This window comes from Pongo abelii, chromosome 8 (genome assembly GCF_028885655.2).
Source record: "Pongo abelii isolate AG06213 chromosome 8, NHGRI_mPonAbe1-v2.0_pri, whole genome shotgun sequence".
In the NCBI taxonomy this organism is placed as follows: domain Eukaryota; kingdom Metazoa; phylum Chordata; class Mammalia; order Primates; family Hominidae; genus Pongo; species Pongo abelii.
In genome coordinates, this window is record NC_071993.2 from 85,992,557 (window position 1) to 86,013,005 (window position 20,449).

A 20,449-nucleotide genomic window follows, 5' to 3' on the forward strand; every position below is an offset into this window, starting at 1 on the left:
AGGAGGAAAAGACTTAGGTAGCAACAGAGTTTGCGCAACGCCGAGGGGCGGGGCCCTGAAGCCGAGGGACAGGGCCCCGGGATTAGGGAATCCAGGCCAGATTTTACGTCTCTTCCAGGTGTGTGGGCTTCGGGGGGCAGAAACAGGTGTTAATAGGACACTTACTTTAATCAGATACCTAAGATTTGACCCCAGTTTTTCTTGCTCGGTGCTTGTGACGATTTACCTTCAAGGCCAGGTCCAGCTTTTATGTAACATGCCAGTGGCGGACATACAGGAATCAATGACTGAGTCCCATTCCAGAACCTCGCGTAGCTACTACCGGTGTCCATCCCTTTCAGCTTTTGATATAATTATCTACTCGGGACCTTGGAACCTGCACTATCTTAAAGGTCGAGTGGGAGAGAGAAAAAACTTGCTCCTTTCTTTAAAAAACATGTTCACTTAAAAAAATTAGAATTTTTCTCTGTCTTCTACAATCTGAAATTCGTGTCGGTTCCAATTTTATTTTATTTTTATATGTTTTATTTTTTGGTAAGAGCGGTTTAGAGACAGCAATCCGGGGAGGGGGGCTGAGATTAACTCGAAGGGTATTTTGAAGGCGCATCTCTAATAACCTGCCTGCTTTTACTTCTGTTGTTTTTGTGCGGGGTGGGAGTTGGAGGGAGTTGAGTGCAGTTAGGGGTGGCCTTTAGAGCCAACGTTGGCAATGCTAGTGCCTTCCAATTCTAATGCCGGACTGCTCCGCACACTTAGAAGTCCTGGCTTCTCTGAGCTGACGCGCTGAAAAGCGTGTTGAATGAATGAAGCCACAGCAGCACGCGTGACTTCGAAATGCCCGCGGGGTGGGGGTGAGAAGAAACAGGGGTGCGCTTGCCCCATCCCTGTCGCGGTCGCCAGGTCCCGGCAGCGCCGCCCGCCCGCCCCGCTGACTGTAGGGGGGTTGGGTCCCGTCGGACGGCCTCTGGGCATGCTCAGTAGCGGCGGCAGCGGCGGTGCGGGCGGCGCTGACGCGCGCGCGGCAGCTGAGGGGACTGGAGGACGGCGGGAGGGGGCGGGGGCGCAGGAGGTGGGGCCGCCGTCGCCGTCAGGGCCCCAGGGAGCGCGGGGCGCCGCTGCTGCTGCTCTTCGGCTCGGTTCTGTCTACTGGGCAGCGCCGGGGACGGCGGCTGCGGCGGCAGAGGAACAGGAGCTGGGAGCCGAGTTCCGCCGAGAGTTGGGCAGAGGAGCGCCTGCGCCCCCGCGGCGTCATGGGCCCCCTCCCCGGGCCTCAGAGGGCACCAGCCGCGGGAACCCCCGGGCCTCCTCGCGCCCGAGCCTGAGCGACCCCCGGGTTCTCCGGCGTCCCCTCCCTCGCCCTATTTTTTTTCCTGCTCTCGCTGCCGCTACCGCTTCTCTCCGTTATGGCAACAGAGCCACCATCCCCCCTCCGGGTTGAGGCGCCGGGCCCCCCAGAAATGCGGACCCCACCGGCGATCGAGTCCACCCCTGAGGGCACCCCGCAGCCGGCGGGCGGCAGACTCCGCTTCCTCAACGGCTGCGTGCCCCTCTCGCATCAGGTGGCCGGGCACATGTACGGGAAGGACAAAGTGGGTAAGTGGGGGTGGCATGGGGCTCGCCGCTCCCCTTCCGCCTCTGGGAGCCCCCTGCCAGCCGAGGCAGCCTGGCGCTCCCGGGCCTGCCAGGACGCCCCCCGGTGTGCACGCCAAATCCCCGGCCTCTTCCACTGTCCCCTGAAGCTTCGCCACTCGAGCAGAAGGGGCTCGGAAAGTGGGACAATTCCTAAGGTGTGGGTCGTCAGGCTTGCAGCACCGGTGGCAGGGAGAGGCGTGCCTGGTCTCACCCACCCCCCAGGGAGGTTGGGTGTTGATTGGAGACCGCGTTGTTAGTGAAAATAAGGAACTTCATTTTTACTGGACGGGGAAGTCAATTCTCCCCTGAGCACAAGGTCTGTTTATTATAGGCGAGTAGCTATTGCAAAAGAAAAGGAATGAAATGCAGATGATGCTAATCTAGTACTTCTCTGCTGGGTGCAGCTGCATAGCTGGAGGGGAAGAAAAACACTGGGCTTTTTTGAGGGGAGGTGAGAAGGGAAGAAAGCTTGTCCGTGATTTTTCCGTGTCCCTTGAGGAGGTTTTTCTGGTGTCTCCTTGATTTCTCTGGGAGGCGTGGTTCCAGTAGTGCAGAAACTCGGATTCCTGGTAGGAAACTCACACGCGTATTGTACCAGAATGATACACAAAATGTTCAGCTATTCTTGTTCATTTTATAAGGCTGTATCATGGCCACTTGTAATACATTTTCTGAGTTCACAAGTTTAAAGTCTATCTCAGTTTAGGAACTCTAATTCATCTAGTTTACTCGTAGTGGTTCCCTGGGCCATGATTACTGGGGTAATCTGATGGATGAGTATGTGAGTATTCTGGATCTTTGACCCGGAAGAGCCACTAGGACAATTTAGTTTATGCTGGTAAAACGATTCGGGTTTAGGCTGCTAATACTGACATTTTTAGACGAGGTGACTAAGGCCAACCCTGGTTAAGAATGACGTGCCTGATGTCACGTTACAATATGTTAAGAATTGTGAAACCAAGAGTTCTTCCCTGGAGTACTGTTTTTTTTCACCATGTATTGTGTTTGCTGAAACAACTCAAGGCTTTTAGAAAATGGGTAAGTGTTAATTTGAGTATATGCTATTTCTCAAAGCGACATTTTCCACTACTTTTATTTTTACCTAGTTTGTTTAATTGTTTGTGTGCCTTTCTCCCCACTAAATTGTGAATTCCTAGATGTTAGAGAGGGAATCTGTATTCTCATAGCCTTGTGCACGGACTGGGAATCGGTAACACTCAGGAAATGTTGAATAGTGAAAATTGACAGTTCTTTTAGTATACCGAGGTAAAGAAACAACGTCCTCAAGGTGCTCAGCATAGACATTTCCTCCTGTGTGCCAGTGTCTTGTAATGAGAATTTGAGAGTACTCATGCGGTTTCTGTTAATAGAGGAATGCCTATTGATTTATATTAATACATTGTGATTTTAATATTCCTAATAATATTCTAGATGCCTGAAAAAGTAAATGTTTCCCTAAAGGTCCCTAGAGATTGACATATATGCAAAGGAGAATAGGTTTTTAAAATCTCAACATAAAAACAATCTAAATAATTGTCACTTAAGAGTGTAACCACTGCTTATTACAGTATGTAATAGTGATCCCATTCAGAGAGTAATTGCGAATAGTGGCTGAAAAGTTAATTTGTCACCCAAATTGCCTAATTAAAGGAAAAGTTTAGATTCTAGAGGTAGTAGTCCTTAATTTTATTATTGCATTCAATGTAAAATAAACTTTTTTTGCAATTTCACAAGTCTTTTGAGTAGGGATAGTCTTTGTGTCACCATAGTAGAATGGCTTGAACATACTGTGCTAGCAACCTAATAAATATTTGTTGAATTTAATTCTCAGATAGTTATACCATCCTGCATGTGTTGTTAAGTAAAATGATACTTGACTGATGATATATTCCCTATTTGTAAAATGGATAAGATGGTCACTAATTCAAAGTTCAACAGTTTTATTATGTTTCTCCACTGTCATAAGTCATGTACAGTTTAAAGTACATCATTTAGATCATGCTTTGGTCTGTCAGTTGAAATAATTCTCAGGATAAGCTTTGTTAAGGACATTATGTTGGTATTTGTTTTGTTTTTAAATTTGTGTTACTATCATTAAGTAACCAGAAATGTTCCGTTTAGGATTATTTTAGCTATTTCCAAAAAGGAGTTGTTGGCTTTGTTAGTTTAAAAATTAAACTCATGGAACTTGATAGAACAAAGATGCTTGAGCAGAAAAATAGATCATGTTATATATGCTAAGTAACAAGCATATATTAGTAGTTCAGACATCAGTTATATTTTATGTTCTTCACTGAAACCATATTTCATCAAAATACATTTAAATCTTAGTGCTAAGAATACAAAATATTTTGTTTTTTAAATTGTAAAAATTGTATAGTACACGGATCTTTTAGGAAAAAAATTCAGTTTAAGTAGTGCCCTTCCTCCTACTCATTCTCCCAGGGGCAATCACTGGTAACTACTTCCTGTCTGTCCTTTCAGGCCTTTGTTTCTGGGCACATACATAAACACATTAGCACAGTTCTGTTTTTTTATACAAATAAATCTATCAGCAACTTTTCTCACTCATTCTGTATTATATCATGTATTATACCTATATTTTTGCACTTATGATATACTTTATTCTTTCTAAAAATTGTGTTCTACAATGTGGATGTATCACAATTTATTTAACTGTTTCTCTAATCGTAGATTTTTAGACTTTTCACCATTTGTTTGCTGTGATAAGTAATGTACTTATTAAACATTCTTGTATATAATAGCCTACCTTGCACGTTGTGTACCTATCTCTGTAGGAAGTTTTTGCAAAAAAAAGATCAATATAAATTCCCAAAACTCACCAAAGTTAGCATAAAATATTTTTCTGCATAAAATTCTTTTAATATGTATCATTAATTTCTTTAAAAAGTCCTTAAAGTTTTAAACAAATAATGGAAATCTGATATTTATTTCTTGATCCGATGTAGGATGTAGAAATGGGGTAGTCTATAGGGAAAACAAGGATTTAAACTGATAATTGTTGTGGGAGAGAAAGACCTACAATTATCTTGGCTTAGTAGTCTCTTTTTATTAGATGTCCTCTGAAACTAATTAACCTAAAATAATTTCCAGCCTACAGAAAAGTTGCAAGAACAATAGAAATTAACATTTTGCAAAATTTGTTTTATTATCTCTCAATGCAAATAATTTTTTCTTAACTATTTGCAAGTAGATTGCATACATTATGCCACTTTACATGTTAATACTAAAGTGTGTCTTCCTTAAGAACAAGGATATTCTCTTCTGTAGCCACAGCGCATTGATCAACTATGGGAAATTTAACAGGGATATAATACTTTAATCTATAGTCCATAGTCTCACTTTGTCAACTGTTCCAATACTGTAATGTCTTTTATCACATTTGTTTTTCTCAGTACAGGAACTGGTCCAGAATCATTTATTGCAATTAGTTGTTATGTCTTTTAGTGTCCTTTCATTTGTAACATATCCTCAGCCATTCCCTGTCCTTTATGACATTGTCTTTTTGAAGAGTACAGGCCAGTTATTTTATGAAATGTTCTTTAATTTGAGTTTCTGATAGTTCCTTATGATGGGATTCAGGTGATACATTTCCAGCTGGAACATTGTGTAAGTGGAGGCCAACAATAGCTGCCCTTTAGTAGTGGATTATTTCTGGTTGTCTGATTCAAGTGTAGTCTGGCTTCTTCAGTATATAGTTTGTTTGTTTTTTGAGACAGGCTCTTGCTCTGTCACCTAGGCTGGAGTGCAGTGGCGTGATATAGTTCACTGCAGCCTCAAACTTCAGGGCTCAAGCAGTCCTCCTGCCTCAGCCTCCTGAGTAGCCGGGAGTATAGGTGCACACCACTAGGCCAGGCTAATTTTTTTTTTTTTTTTTAACGCAGTCTCGCTCTGTTGCCCAGGCTGGAGAACAGTGGTGCGGTCTTGACTTACTGAAACCTCCGCCTCCCAGGTTCAAGTGATTCTTGTGCCTCAGCCTCCTAAGGTAGCTGGGATTACAGGAGTGCGCCACCATGCCTGGCTAATTTTTGTATTTTTAGTAGAGATGGGGTTTTGCCATGTTGGGCAGGCTGGTCTCGAGCTCCTGGCCTCAGGTGATCCACCCACCTCTGCCTGCCAAAGTGCTGGGATTACAGGTGTGAGCCACTGCTGGGCCCGGCTAATTTTAAAATTTTTTGTAGAGATGGGATCTGGCTTTGTTGCCCAGGCTGGTCTTGAGCTCCTGGCTTCAAGTGATCCTTCTGCTTCAGCCTCCCAAAGTGCTAGGATTACAGGAATGAGTCACCATGCCTGGCTTCAGTATATAGTTAATGTTTTCTGTTCTACAATTAATAAGCTATATGTGAGGAGACACTTTACAGTCATGCAGCTATCTGGATTCTCATCAACTTCACCCCTAGATTTGGCATCTGTTGATTCTTGCCTGAAGCTGTGTTTATTCTGATAGTTACAAAATTGTGATTTTTTTCCCCCATTCTTTCACTCCCTCTGCTTTAACAGCTAGCATTCCAAGAAATAGCTCTTCCTTTACCCCTAAGTATTTATGTCCTTATTTATAATCAGTTTGCATCATGGATTCCTATTTGATAACATGTATCATTACCCATTATGGAACTTATTTATTGGACTTTAATCACATCTCAATGTTTTTAAAAAAGGAACTTATTTATTTTGTTCCTCAAATTGTCCCAGATTTGACCATTGAGAGCCCTTCCTATCATAACAGATTTTTTAGAATTATTTCATAACTTTCTTCCCCAGCCCTAGAGTCAACCATTTCTCCAAGGATCCCTGGTTTCTTTTTAGTGGAAAATGGTATTTAGAAACCAAGATCTGTGTTACTAGGTATTGTCATAACTGTTGGAGTATCATTTCTTCCAGGACTTTTCAATGGACATGATTTTTAAAGTATGTATAAATATTTTAGAAATTATAATTTCATATTTCAAATTTCATTTAAACCCGAGTTCTTCCTTTCCCTTGATTCTAAATTTGTATTTCCCTTCTTCTGTAGTAAGAACCCTGGCTCCCAGTGATATTAATATGTTTATTCTTTTGCTTAATCTTATAATTTTCAGAATTTCTACACCCATACTACTTCAGCAAACAAGCTGAGAATAAAGAATTCAGGATGAGATTTTTTTTTTTTTTATTATACTTTAAGTTCTGGGGTACATGTGCACAACATGCAGGTTTGTTACATATGTATACATGTGCAGTGTTGGTTTGCTGCACTCATTAACTCGTCATTTACATTAGGTATTTCTCCTAATGCTATCCCTCCCCCATCCCCCCCACCCCACGACAGGCCCTGGTGTGTGATGTTCCCCGCCCTGTGTCCAAGTGTTCTCATTGTTCAGTTCCCACCTATGAGTGAGAACACGCGGTGTTTGGTTTTCTGTCCTTGCGGTAGTTTGTTCAGAATGATGGTTTCCAGCTTCATCCATATCGCTACAAATGACATCAACTCATGAATTCAGGATGAGATTTTTTTTATACTGAGGGTATAAACTGTGTTCAAAAATTACTTGGGGCTGGGCACGGTGGCTCATGCCTGTAATCCCAGCACTTTGGGAGGCCAAGGCAGGCGGATCACTTGAGGCCAGGAGGTTGAGACCAGCCTGGCCAACATGGCAAAACCCCGTCTCTACAAAAGATGCAAAAATTAGCCGGATGTGTTGGTGGCGCCTATAGTCCCAGCTACACAGGAGGCTGAGGCAGGAGAATCACTTGAACCTGGGAGCGAAGGTTGCAGTGAGCCGAGACTGTGCCACTGCACTCCAGCCTGGGTGACAGAGCAAGACTGTCTAAAAAAAAAAAAACAAACAAAAGTTAGTTGGATTAGGTTTTTTGTTTTTGGTTGTTATTTATTTTTCTCCTTTTTCGCAGTAGTAGTATTCATTTGAAATACAGTTGGTTCATTTGCTTCTGTTTAAATTCATATCCCTGCCTCCTCAAATTTTGTTTGTTTAATTATATATTCGAAAGCTTATAACATTAACATGCTTCCAAAAAACAAAACTTTACAGAAAAGTATAATAAAAAATGTCACTCCCTTATCACTCCACCCCACCCACTCCTCAGCATCTCTTGTAGGTAATCAATTTCATTGTTTTCTGATTTACCCTTTTTGAGTTTCTTTTTACAGAATTAAATAGATCTATGGAAGTTTTATTTCCCTTTCTTTCTGATACAAAAGCTAATATGCTGTATATACTGTTTTTCACATGGTTTTTAAGAGTTACGACTATATCCTAGAAATTCATATATATCAGTTCATACAGCTCCTCCTCATTTTTTTTTTTTATAGCTCAGCTGTGCATATTCAGTCAATTTCCTGGATTTGCTTTTGTCCTTTTATTTTCATTGGCTTGTTTATCCTACTTCACGATCTTGATTCAAGTTATTTTATAATAAGTCTTCATGCATCCCACTTACTATTTCAAGATTGTCTTGGCTTTTTCTGGTCCTTTGCATTTACATACAGATTTTAAATCAACTCATTACTTTTCCCCAGAAACAGGATGAGATTTTATTTGGCATTGCTTTGATTCTGTAGATAGCTTTGGTGAGAATCAATTTCTTTACAATATTGAGTCTTCCAATACTTGAACATAGTATATCTCTATTTAGTCCTTTAATTTCTCTCAGTGAGTCATAGTTTTCAGTGTACAGGTCTTACACATTGTTTACTAGGCTTTTTCCTTAAGTATTTGATTTTACTGTAAATTGTACTGCCTTAAGTTTTTTTTGAAAAAAATTTAAATTTATTAAAAATATGCCAGAATAGTACAGTGAACTAATGTATGCCATTCATCTGGATTTATCAATTGTTAATATTAATTTTCACATATGCTTTATTACTCTCTGTATATGATGATTGTGCATAAACATTTAAGAATAAATTTTTGACATCATGACCCCTTTTCTCTGAATAATTGTGTATATTGCCTAAAAATAAGACAATTTTCTCACCTAACCATAGTAAAATTACAAAATTCAGAGTATTTAGTATTTGGCTTTTGCTATTATTCCAATAATATCATTTACAGCACTTCCCTTCATCCAGGATCACACATTGCATTTTGTTGTTATGATTCTTTAGTTTCCTGTTATTGGGAGCACTTCTTTCTTCTTTCTGTATCTTTCATAACGATGAAATTTTTGAAGAGTATAGGTATATGACATTTTAGAATGTCCTTTAAATTCAGTTTGTCTGATTGTTTTGTCATGATTATATTCAGATTATGCATTTTTTTTGGTAAGAATATTATATGACTATGTCATGTCCTCAAAGCATATCATAAGACATAGGATGTCAGTTGCATTATTGGTGATGTAACTTTGGTCACCTGGTTAAGTGATTTCTGCCAGGTTTTTCCACAGGAAAGTTATCATTTTTGCTGTTAAGTAATTTGAGAGGAATATTTTGAGACTGTTAGATATTATGTTCCTCATGAAACTTTACCTTGATTGATAATATTTGACAGACTCACATAGTACTATGGTAATTGCAAAATAGTAATATTCTATCATTCCTGTTACATTTGTTTTTGTTTTTGTTTTTTGAGACAGGTTCTTGCTCTGTTACCCAGGCTCGAGTGCAGTGGTGCAGTCATGGCTTACTGCAACCTCCACCTCCCAGGCTCAAGTGATCCTCCCACCGAAGCCTCCTGAGTAGCTGGGACTATAGGCATGCACCACCATGCCTGGCTAATTTTTTTTTTTTTTTTTTTCCCATGTAGAGACGGGATTTTACCTTGCTGACCAGGCTGGTCTTGAACTCCTGAGCTCATGCGATCCACCCGCCTCAGACTCTCAAAGTGCTGGCATTATAGGTGTGAGCCATTGTGCCCAGCCCTCATTTCTATTATATCTATTAGTTGGCATTCTATGTTAAGGAATAGATTTCCCTCCTCATTCATTCATGATTAAGGTGGATTTTTTTCAAATTTCAGTGGATAGATATTATCCATTATTGTTGCTGCTTGATGTTATGGTTGTTTCAGATTTGAGCAGTGGGAACTTCAAGCTGGCTTGTGTGTCTTTTTGATATTTCCTGTTTTTTCTTTTAAAGCATTTTTTAACTTTCTGGCATAAAAAGATATTCCACATTCCTTTTGTGTTTTCCCTGTCTCAGCCCTGAAATGATCCATTTTTCTTCAAGAAACCCTTGTTCCTTTAGGGGTAAATGGTATTTAGAAACTGTGGTCTGGCCACTAGGTGTGCTCATGGTTCCTTGCGTGTGATTGCTGTTTGTCCATTCACAGACTGGACTAAGAAATGTATTTCATATTATTAAACATTTGAGTTAATCCCCATACCTATAATTTAAATTCAACACCACAAAGTTCTTTTTTGCCTCCCTCCATTCTGTATTTACACCTCCCTTCTTCCTCAGTGAGAACTCTGTCTCCTCAAAACATCAGTATATTTATTCATTTTGAAATATTTAAACCAACTTATTTTCAGGGAACGATCTAAAAGAACCACTTTTTAAAATTGCATTGATTTTTCTTCATTATCTATTTCTTATTTCTTTGATTTTTCATTCCTGTCTTTCTATTTATTTGGAATTAATATGTTCTTTTTTCTGACATCTTAAATTGGAGACTTCCTTTTTCTTCTCATACAAGCATTTAAAGCTGCCCATTTCCCTTTAAGTACTAAGCAATATATTAGCTGCATTTCACAAATTTTGATATAGGTTGAGTTTTTATTATAATTTATATTAAAAATACTTTCTAATTTCCATTGTGAATTTTGATCCATTAATAATTAGAAGGGTGTTGTTTACTTTCCAACTATTTGGTATTTTCCCAAATATATTATTGTTACTTCCATTGTTGTCAGAGAATATTCCCTATGTGAATATTCTGTGTGATTCCAATCTTGTTAGATTTTAGACTTGTTTTATGGTCCAGACATAGTCAATGTTGGTAAATGCTCCATTTATATATTAAAAGAATGTATATTCTGTTGGATATAACATTCATTCTGCAGGTGTCAGTTTGGTCAACTTGTTTGTTGCTGTTCAAGTTTTATATATCATTACTAATATTCTATTATTTATTTATTTATTTATTTTTTTGGAGATGGAGTCTCGCTGTGTCGCCAGCCTGGAGCGCAGTGGCGTAGTCTTGGCTCACTGCAACCTCCACCTCCTGGGTTCAAGCAATTCTCCTGCCTCAGCCTCCCAAGTAGCTGGGATTACAGGCACGCACCACCATGCCCGGCTAATTTTTGTATTTTTAGTAGAGATGGGGGTTTCACCATGTTGGCCAGGCTGGTCTTGAACTCCTGACCTTGTGATCTGCCCGCCTCGGCCTCCCAAAGTCCTGGGATTACAGGTGTCAGCCACCACGCCCGGCCTATTCTATTTGTTTTATCAATTATTGAGAAAGTAATTGTGGATTTGTCCTTTGTGGATTTGTTTGTCCTTTCAGTTCTGTCAGTTTTTGCTTCATGTATTTTGAACTACCAAATAATTTAGTACACATGTATTTAGGATTTTTGTATCATCTTAACGAACTGACCTTTTTATTGTTATGAAATGTCTCTCTTTATGTTTAATGTTCTGTTTCTTGTAGTCTGCTGTCTCTAATACTATGTAGTCTGATATATAATATTACTATATCAAACGTTCTTATGAGCAATAATTGCATGATATATCTTTTCCATTCTTTCACTTTTAACTCATCTGTGTCTTTAAAAAGTGTCTAGGGGTTTGATATTTTTCAGTCTGTTTCGGATTCTTTGAGCATCTTGGCTGTACGTTTTTATGTTTCTTAATACTTTTAGAACATTTCAGCCATTGCCTTGTCAAATATTTTCTCAGTCCCTTTCTCACATTTAAAAAATGTTCTTTATCTTATTATTTTATTTTATTTATTTATTGTTTTTGAGACAGAGTCTCACTCTGTTGCCGAGGCTGGAGTGCATTGGCGTAATCTCAGCTCACTGCAACCTCTGCCTCCCAAGTTCAAGAGATTCTCATACCTCAGCCTCCCGAGTGGCTGGGACTACAGGCTCGTGCCACCATGCCCAGCTAATCTTTGTGTTTTTAGTAGAGACAGGGTTTCACCATGTTGGCCAGGCTTATCTCGAACTCCTGACCTCAGGCGATCAACCCACCTTGGAGTCCCAAAGTGCTGGGATTACAGGTGTGAGCCACCGGGCCTGGCTGTTGAAATACCCTGTGTTTAATTGAGATTAAACAGAATCTATAACTCTCTTAGTATGTATATAATGTATATACTTTCTTATATCACAGGTTTTCTTTTCTAATAATAAAAGCAAAATATGTTGTTTTCGTTTGTTTTATTCTGTTTGTTTTTAGAAGCAGGGTCTTTTACACTCAGACCAGAGTGTGGTGGTGTGATCATGGCTTACCAGCAGCCTCAACCTCCTAGGCTCAAGTGATCCTCCTATCTCAGCCCCTTAAGTAGCTGAGACCATAGGCATATGCCAACATGCGTGGCTAATTTTCATTTATTTTTTGTAGAGATGGGATCTCACTATGTTGCCGAGGCTGGTCTTGAACTCCTTGGCTCGAGTTTTCCTCTTGTCTGTCCGGGGAACCAGCCCCCAATATTTCAACGTAGGTTCTTTTCTATTTTCCGTAAGTGTCGGCTTTTCTGACAAATAAAGAGTACAAAGAGAAATTTTACAGTTGGGCCTCCGGGGGTGACATCACATGTCGGCAGGTTCCGTGATGCCCCCTGAACTGCAAAACCAGCAAGTTTTTATTAGGGATTTCAAAAGGGGAGGGGGGTACGAACAGGGAATAAATCACAAAGATCACATGCTTCAAGGGGCAATAAAAGATTACAAGGGCAGAAGGGCAGAGCAAGATCACAAGGCCAGGGTGAAATTAGAATTACTGATGAGGTTCCATGTCCCACTGGGCATGCATTGTCTTGATAAACATCTTAACAGGAAACAGGGTTCAAGAGCAGACAACCAGTCTGACTAGAATTTGCCAGGCTGGAATTTCCTAATCCTAGCAAGCCTGAGGGTGCTGCAGGAGACCAGCGCATATTTCATCCCTTATCTTCAACCGCATAAGACAGACACTCCCAGAGGGCCATTTTAGAGACCTCTCCCTGGGAATGCATTCCTTTCCCAGGGGTATTCCTTGCTGAGAAAAGAATTCAGTGCTATTTCTCCTATTTGCTTTCTGTAAGAAGAGAAATATGACTCTGTTTTGCCTGGCCCCTCAGGCAGTCAGACCTTATTGTTATCTCCCTTGTTCCCTGAAAATTGCTGTTATCCTGTTCTTTTCAAGGTGGCCAGATTTCATAATGTTCAAACATACATGCTTTACAAACAATTTGTGCAGATAACGCAATCATCACAGGGTCCTGAGGCGCCATAAATCCTCACCTTATGAAGATGACAGGATTAAGAAATTAAAGTACAGACAGGCATAGGAAATTATAAGAGTATTGATTGGGAAAGTGATAAATGTCCATGAAATCTTCACAATTTCTGTTCAGAGATTGCAGTAAAGACAGGCATAAGAAATTATAAAAGTATTAATTTGGGGAACTAATAAATGTCCATGAAATCTTCACAATTTATGTTCTTCTGCTGTGGCTTCAGCCAGTCCCTCCGTTTGGGGTCTCTGACTTCCCGGAACACTGTCTTAGCTTTCCAAAGTGTTGGGATTATAGGTGTGAGCCACCACACCTGGCCAATATATGTTTATCATAGAAAATTCCAGGAGAAATTTACAAAAAAGAAAAAAAAAGAAATATAAATTACCTGGATGGTGATATCATCAAGATGGCAGAATAGAAGATCCCTTAGCATCACTGCCTTCATAAAAATACAATTAGAAACCATTCAAAGACAAGAGCACCAGCCTGAATACACCAGAGCCCAGGGGAGAATCAGAGAAATCCCCTGTATCCACAGACCTGAGAGAAACCTTGACTGATAAGAGAAATCATTTCAGACTGTGTCACCCCCTCCCCCAAACTGGCATAACACCACTCACAGAAAATTTCCCTAGACCCGTGGTTTCTGAGGTGAGAGGAGAGAATTGGAGGTGGATGTTTGATCTTCTCACTGGTCTGGGAATCTTCATGGAAAGCCCACTCCAGCTCCATGTCACAGGAACCATTGGAAATGCCAGAAGGGCTGAACCAACTGGAGTGTATTGGGAACAAAAGTGGGTCAGTGATTGCAGTGACAGGTGTGTGGATCTTTGTGGCTACTCAGTACTCCAATCAGCTGGGAAACCATGTTGAAGAGACTGGCTGATGCCATAGAGTTGTAGGGGGACAGTCTGTGAGATAGCCTGAATCCCAGGCTTTCCACAAAGCCCAGGTGCTTGCATGGAACCTTCCCTGGATAGAAACAACTAACAGCCATGATTAAGTTCCAGTGCCCACTTAAGTTTTCCCCAGTTTGGGAAACAGTGGTAGGGCAGCAATGTAGTTCTGTGGCAGTGTTTAAGCTTTGGTGCTCACTGTAAGTCTTCCCTAGAGTGGGAAACAATGGCAGGGCAGCGATTTCATCCTGCAACAGCATTTATGCTTCAATGTTCACTATAAGTCTTCCCTCAAAACAGGAAACAATGACAGGGCAATGAATTAGTTCTAGTGCAGGATTTTAGTTCCAGTACTTACTATAAGTCATCCACTGAACAGGAAGAAACAACAGGCCATGTTTAAGTTCTGATACTAAAAAGCAAAGGTCTGACACCAATAAAGAACACCTGCAAAAACTAGAAGAGGTAACTGTCTCTTCAAATGTGCAGGCATCAACATAAAGATGCAAGGATTGTGAAAATCCAACAAAGTATGGTACTACTAAAAGAAAGCAATTCAACTCCAGTAATGAACTAGAAGAGTTGAAGATCTGCAAGATTTTTGAAAGAGAATTTAGAATTTTTTTTTTGAAGAAGTTCAGGGAATGACAAGAAAATATGGGTAGAAATCTAAATGAAATTTGGAAAACACTCCAGATACGAAATGAGAAGTTTGACAAAAAATAGAGGTGATTTTTTAAAAAAGAGAGAGATCCTATAAATGAAGAGTACTATAACTGAATGGAAAAACTCATTAGAAAGTTTCGACAGCAAACTTGATCAAACAGAGGAAAGAATTATTGAGCTTGAGGGTAGAAGCTATGAAGTTACCTAAACAGAGGAGCAAAAAGAAAAGAATAAAGAATGAAGAGGGCCTACAAGAATTATGAGACATCAATAAGGGACGCAACCTCTGATAATTGGAATTTTTAAAGGAGATGAGAGGGAAAAAGGCCTAGAAGGTATATTTAAGGAAATAATGGCTGAAAATTTCCAAAATCTGAGGGAAGATGACAAAATCTAGGTAAAGGAAGCTCAGAGATTACCACTCAAATTCAACCTAGAGAGGGAATTCCTCAAGGCACATTATAATCAAATTAGCAAAAATCAAAGACAAAGAAAAAATACCCAAAACATCAAGAGAAAGGAAACATATCTCAGTCAATGGAGCCCCAGTATGGCTTTCAGTGTATTCCTCAGCAGAAACCATGAAGGCCAGGAGAGACTGGAATGCTATATTCGAAGGAAGGGAGGGAGGGAGAGAGGAAGGGAAATTGTCCTCCAAGAATATTGTACCCAGTAAAGCTATTTTTCTTTTCTTTTCCTTTTTTTTGGAGATGGAGTCTTACTCTGTCACTCAGGCTGGAGTGCAGTGGTGTGATGGCTCACTGCAGCCTCCACATCCTGGGTTCAAGCATTCTCCTGCCTCAGCCTCCCAAGTAGCTGGGACTACAGGCGCATGCCACCATGCCCAGCTAATTTTTTGTATTTTAGTAGAGACAGGGTTTCACTGTGTTGCCCAGGCTGGTCTTGAACTCCTGAAACTCCTGAGCTCAGGCAGTCGGCCTGCCTCGTCCTCCCAAAGTGCTAGGATTACAGGCTTAAGCTACTGGGCCTGGCCCAGTAAAGCTATTTTTCAAACACAAAGGAAGGATAAAGACATTTCCAGACAAACAAAAGTTGAGGAAGTTCATCAATGCCAGACCTGTTTTACAAGAATTGTGTATTAGTCTGTTCTCACGCTGCTAATAAAGACATACCAGACACTGGATAATTTATAAAGGAAGGAGATTTAATTGACTCACAGTTCCACATGGCTCGGGAGGCCTTACAAACATGGCAAAAGGTGAATGAGGAGCAAAGTTATATCTTACGTAGCGGCAGGCAAGACAGCTTGTGCATTGGAACTTCCATTTATAAAACTATCAGAGACTTAATCACTACCAAAAGAACAGTATGGGGGAAACCACTCCCATGATTTAATTATCTCCACCTGACTTTGCCCTTAACATGTGAGGGTTACTACAATTCAAGGTAAGATTTGGGTGGGGACACAGCCAAACCATATCAGACTGCTAGAGAGAGTTCTTCAGTCTGAAGGAAATGGATGCTAAGATATAACAAGAAAACATCTGAAGTTAAAAAACTCATGGATAAGGCCGGGCACAGTGGATCATGCCTGTAATCCTAGCACTTTGGGAGGCCGAGGTGGGTGGATCACCTGAGGTCAGGAGTGTGCGACCAGCCTGGCCAACATGGTGAAACCCCATCTCTACTAAAAATACAAAAATTACCCACGGGGGTGGTGGGTGCCTGTAATCCCAGCTATTCAGGCAGCCCAGGCAGGAGAATCACTTGAACCTGGAAGGCGGAGGTTGCAGTGAGCCGAGATCGCACCATTACACTGCAGCCTGGGTGACAGAAGGTGACGCCATCTCAAAAAAAAAAAAAAAAAAAAAAAGCTCTTGGATAAAAGTAAAACAACTTAACTATTTGGTATTATGCTTATTATCTATGTGATGAAATAATCTGTACACCAAACTTTCATGACATACAATTTACCTACAGAGCAAACATGCACATGGACCCCTGAGCCTAAAAGTAAACCTTAAAAAAAAAAAAAAAAAGTCAAATTCAGAATACTCTAATACTGTAATTATGGTAAGTAAAACCACTTATATCTTAAAGATGAAGACTAAAAGATAAAACTCTTAATAACTCCAACAATTGGTTAAGAGGCAATATAAAAAGGTATAATTTGAAACATGAAAGTCAAAGTACAGGGGGTGATATGGTGTTAAAGTATAGAGTTTGTTTTTGATACTTGACAGTCCACATTGAGTTCTTATCAGTTTAAAATAACCTGTTGTAACTACAAGATGTTTTTTATAAGCCTCGTGGTAACCACAAACCAAAAACTGTAAGAGAAACACTAAAAATAAATGGCATAGAATCAAAACATACAACTAGAAAAAAATCCTTAACTACAAAGGAAGACAGTAAGTGGAAAAAAGGAAGAAAAGATCTACAAAACAACCACAAAACAACCAACAAAATGGCAGTAGTAAACCCTTACCTATCATACCTTGAGTGTAAGTGTATTAAATTCCCCAATTAAAAGACATAGAGTTGCTGACTAGATAATAAAACAAGACCCAACTATATGCTGTCTGCAAGAAACTCACTTTACCTTTAAAGACATGCACAGATTGAAAGTAAAGGGATGGAAAGATATTCCATGCAAATGCAAACCAAAAGAGAGCTGAAGTAGCTATGGTTGTATCAGATAAAATAAACTTTGTCAACAGTGTTACAGAGGACAAAGGAGGCCATTTGTTATATAATGGTGAAGGAGTCAGTAGTACAGCAAGAGGATATAACAATTGTAAATGTGTATGTACTCAACACCGGAGCACCCAAGTATATAAAACATATTAATGGACCTAAAGGGAGAAATTGACTGTAATAGAATAATAGTAGGAGACTTCAACACCTCACTTTTGGCAATAGAGACATGATCCAGATAGAAAAATCCACAGTCTTCAGAGTGAAATTGGACTGTAAGCCAAATGGACCCAACAGACGTTTACAGAATATTGCAGTAAACAGTTGCTGAATACACATTTTTTTCAACAGCACATGGGGCATTCTCCAGGATAAATCATATGTTAGGTCCCAAAGCAAGTCTTAACAAATTTTTAAAAATAATATCAACTATCCTTTCTGACCACACAGAATAAATCCAGAAACTATATAGAAGGAACGATGGAAATGGTACAAATTTATGGAAATCAAACAACATGCTCCTGAACAATGAATGGAGTCAATTAAGAAATTAAAATAAATTATAAAATTCCTTCAGACAAATGAAATGGAAACAGCATACCAACACATGGGATGCAAGAAAAGCAGTTCTTTGAGGGAAGTTTATAGCAATAAACACTGACGTCAGAATGTAGAAAGACTTCAAATAACCTAATGATGCGTCTCAAGGAGTTAGAAGAGCAAGAACAAACCAAAACCAAAATTAGTAGAAGTGAAATAGATGAAAAGTCTCTAAGGATGGCTTGACATACTATGGCAAATCAAGAAACATGATACATCACATTCACAGAATAAAGAGCAGAAACTGTATACTTATTTCAATAGATGCTGAAAAAGATTTGATAAAATTCAACTCACTTCCTGATAAAAATTCTCACCAAACTGTGTATAGAAGGAACGTACTTCAGAACAATAAAGGCCATTTGTGAAAACTCACAGCTAATATAATACTGAGTTGGGAAAAAGTGAAGCCCTTCTTCCGAGATCTTGGAAGAAGACAAGGATGCTCGTTTTCACCACTCCTATTTGACATAGGAGTGGAAGTGCTAGTCAGAGCAATTAGTCTAGAGAAGGAAATAAGAAAGGAAGAAGTCAAATTATACTTGTTTGCAGACAACATGATTTTATATTTAGAAAAATCCAAAGACTCCACCAAAATACTGTTAGAGCTGAAGAAAGAATTCAGCAAGGCTGCAAGATACAAAGTCAACATACAAAAATCTGCATTTCTATACATCGGCAGTGAACAATCTGAAAAAGAAACTAAAAAAGCAATCTCATTTATGATAGTTAACAACAACAACAACAAAAACCCTAGGAAAAAATTTAACCAAATTCTTTACAAATTTTATTGTAAAGAAATATCTTTACAATAAAACCTATAAAACTGCTGAAAGAATTAAAGAAGACACACAGTATGAAAAGATATGTTCATGGATTGGAAGAATTAATATTAAAATGTTCGTACTACCCAAAGCAGTCTACAGAGTCAATGTAATCCCTATCAAATCACCAAAGACATTCATCAGAGAAATAGAAAAAAGTCCTAAATTTGTATGGAACCACAAAAGACCTCAAATACCCAAAGAAATCCTGAACAAAAAGAATAAAGCTGGAGGCATCATACTACCTGGCTTCAAAATTTACCACATAGCTCTAATATCCAAAACACCATGGCACTGACATAAAAACAGACACGTAGTCTAATGGAACATAATAGCGAACCTGGAAATAAATTCACACGTTTCCAGCCAACTGATTTTTGGCAAAGGTGCCAAGCCACATACATTGGGGAAGGGATGGTGTCTTCAATAAATGGAGTGGGAAAACTGGATATCCATAAGCAGAAAAATGAAACTAGATCTCTATCCCTTACCATATATAAAAAACCAATATGTATTTGACTGGATTGGATGTAAAACATGAAACTACTAGAATAAAATACTGAAGAAATGCTTTGGGACAATGGTCTGGGCAAAGATTTTCTGGGCAACCTCAGAAGGACAGGCAACAAAAGCAAACATACAAATGGGGTTACATCAAGCCAAAAAGCTTATGCACTACAAAGGAAACAATCAACAGAGTGACAGCCTATAGAATGAGAAAATATTTGCAGACTATCCATGTGAGAACAGATTAATAAGCAGAATGTATAAAGAACTCAACCAACTCAACAGCAAAAATAATCCAATTAAAACTGGGCAAAGAATCTGAATAGACATCTCTCAAAAGTGGACATACAAATGACCAGTTGGGGTATGAAAAAGTGCTCAACATCACTAATCATAAGAGAAAAACAAATCTAAAAAACAATGAGATATTATCTCATGCTAGTTAAAATGGCTATTATTAAAACATCAAACTGAGCATGGTGGCTTATGCTTATAGTGCCAGCCGTGGGAGGCTAGGGTGGGAGGATTGCTTGAGCCCCGAGGTTGGAGGCTGCAGCGAGCTATGATTGTGCTGCTGCACTCCAGCCTGTGTTACAGAGAGAGACCCTATCTCAAAAACAACAACAACACATACATTTTTTTAAAACAGTAAAAAAATAGCAGATGCTGGCAAGGATGTGGAGAAAGAGAACACTACTACACAGTTGTTAGGTATGTAAATTAGTATAGCCACTTTGGGAAATAGTATGGAAGTTCCTCAAAAAACTAAAAATAAATCTACCATGTGATCCAGCATTCCCGCTTCTGAATATATATCCAAAAGAAATCAGTATGTTGAAGAGATATCTGTACTCGCATGTTTATTGTAGCTCTATTCACAGTAGCCAAGATATAGAATCAACCTACGTGTCCATAACAGATGAATAGATAAAGAAAATGTGGTTCATAATGGAATATTATTCAGCCATAGAAAAGAATGAAATCCTGTCATTGGCAGCAACGTGGATGGAACTGGAGCTCATTATATGAAGTGAAATAAACCAGGCATGGAAAGACAAATAACACATGATCTCATTCAGATGAGGGAGCTAAAAACATTGATCTCATGGTGGGAGAGAGTAGGATCGTGGTTGCCAGAAGCTGGGAAAGGTTGTTGGGAGAAATGAAGAGAGGTTGTTTAACGGGTGCAAAAATACACTTAGAAGGAATAAGTTCTAGTGTTTAATAGCACGATAGGGTGATTATAGTTCATAAAAATGTATAT

General features: G+C 39.5%; 1 protein-coding gene across 4 annotated transcripts in view; it reads left to right on the forward strand.

The window, feature by feature from the left end:
- The first annotated feature begins 44 nt into the window (after positions 1 to 44).
- Positions 45 to 20,449, forward strand: part of IPMK (inositol polyphosphate multikinase) — a 79,218-nt gene continuing 58,813 nt past the window's right edge. For 2 of the 4 annotated variants that reach the window (XM_009245586.4, XM_002820922.5), the window contains exon 1: positions 539 to 1,593. In XM_009245586.4, coding sequence (XP_009243861.1) covers positions 1,404 to 1,593 — 190 coding nt within the window. In that variant the 5' untranslated portion in view covers positions 539 to 1,403. The other 2 variants (XM_063727640.1, XM_054522563.2) reach the window with 2 other exon arrangements.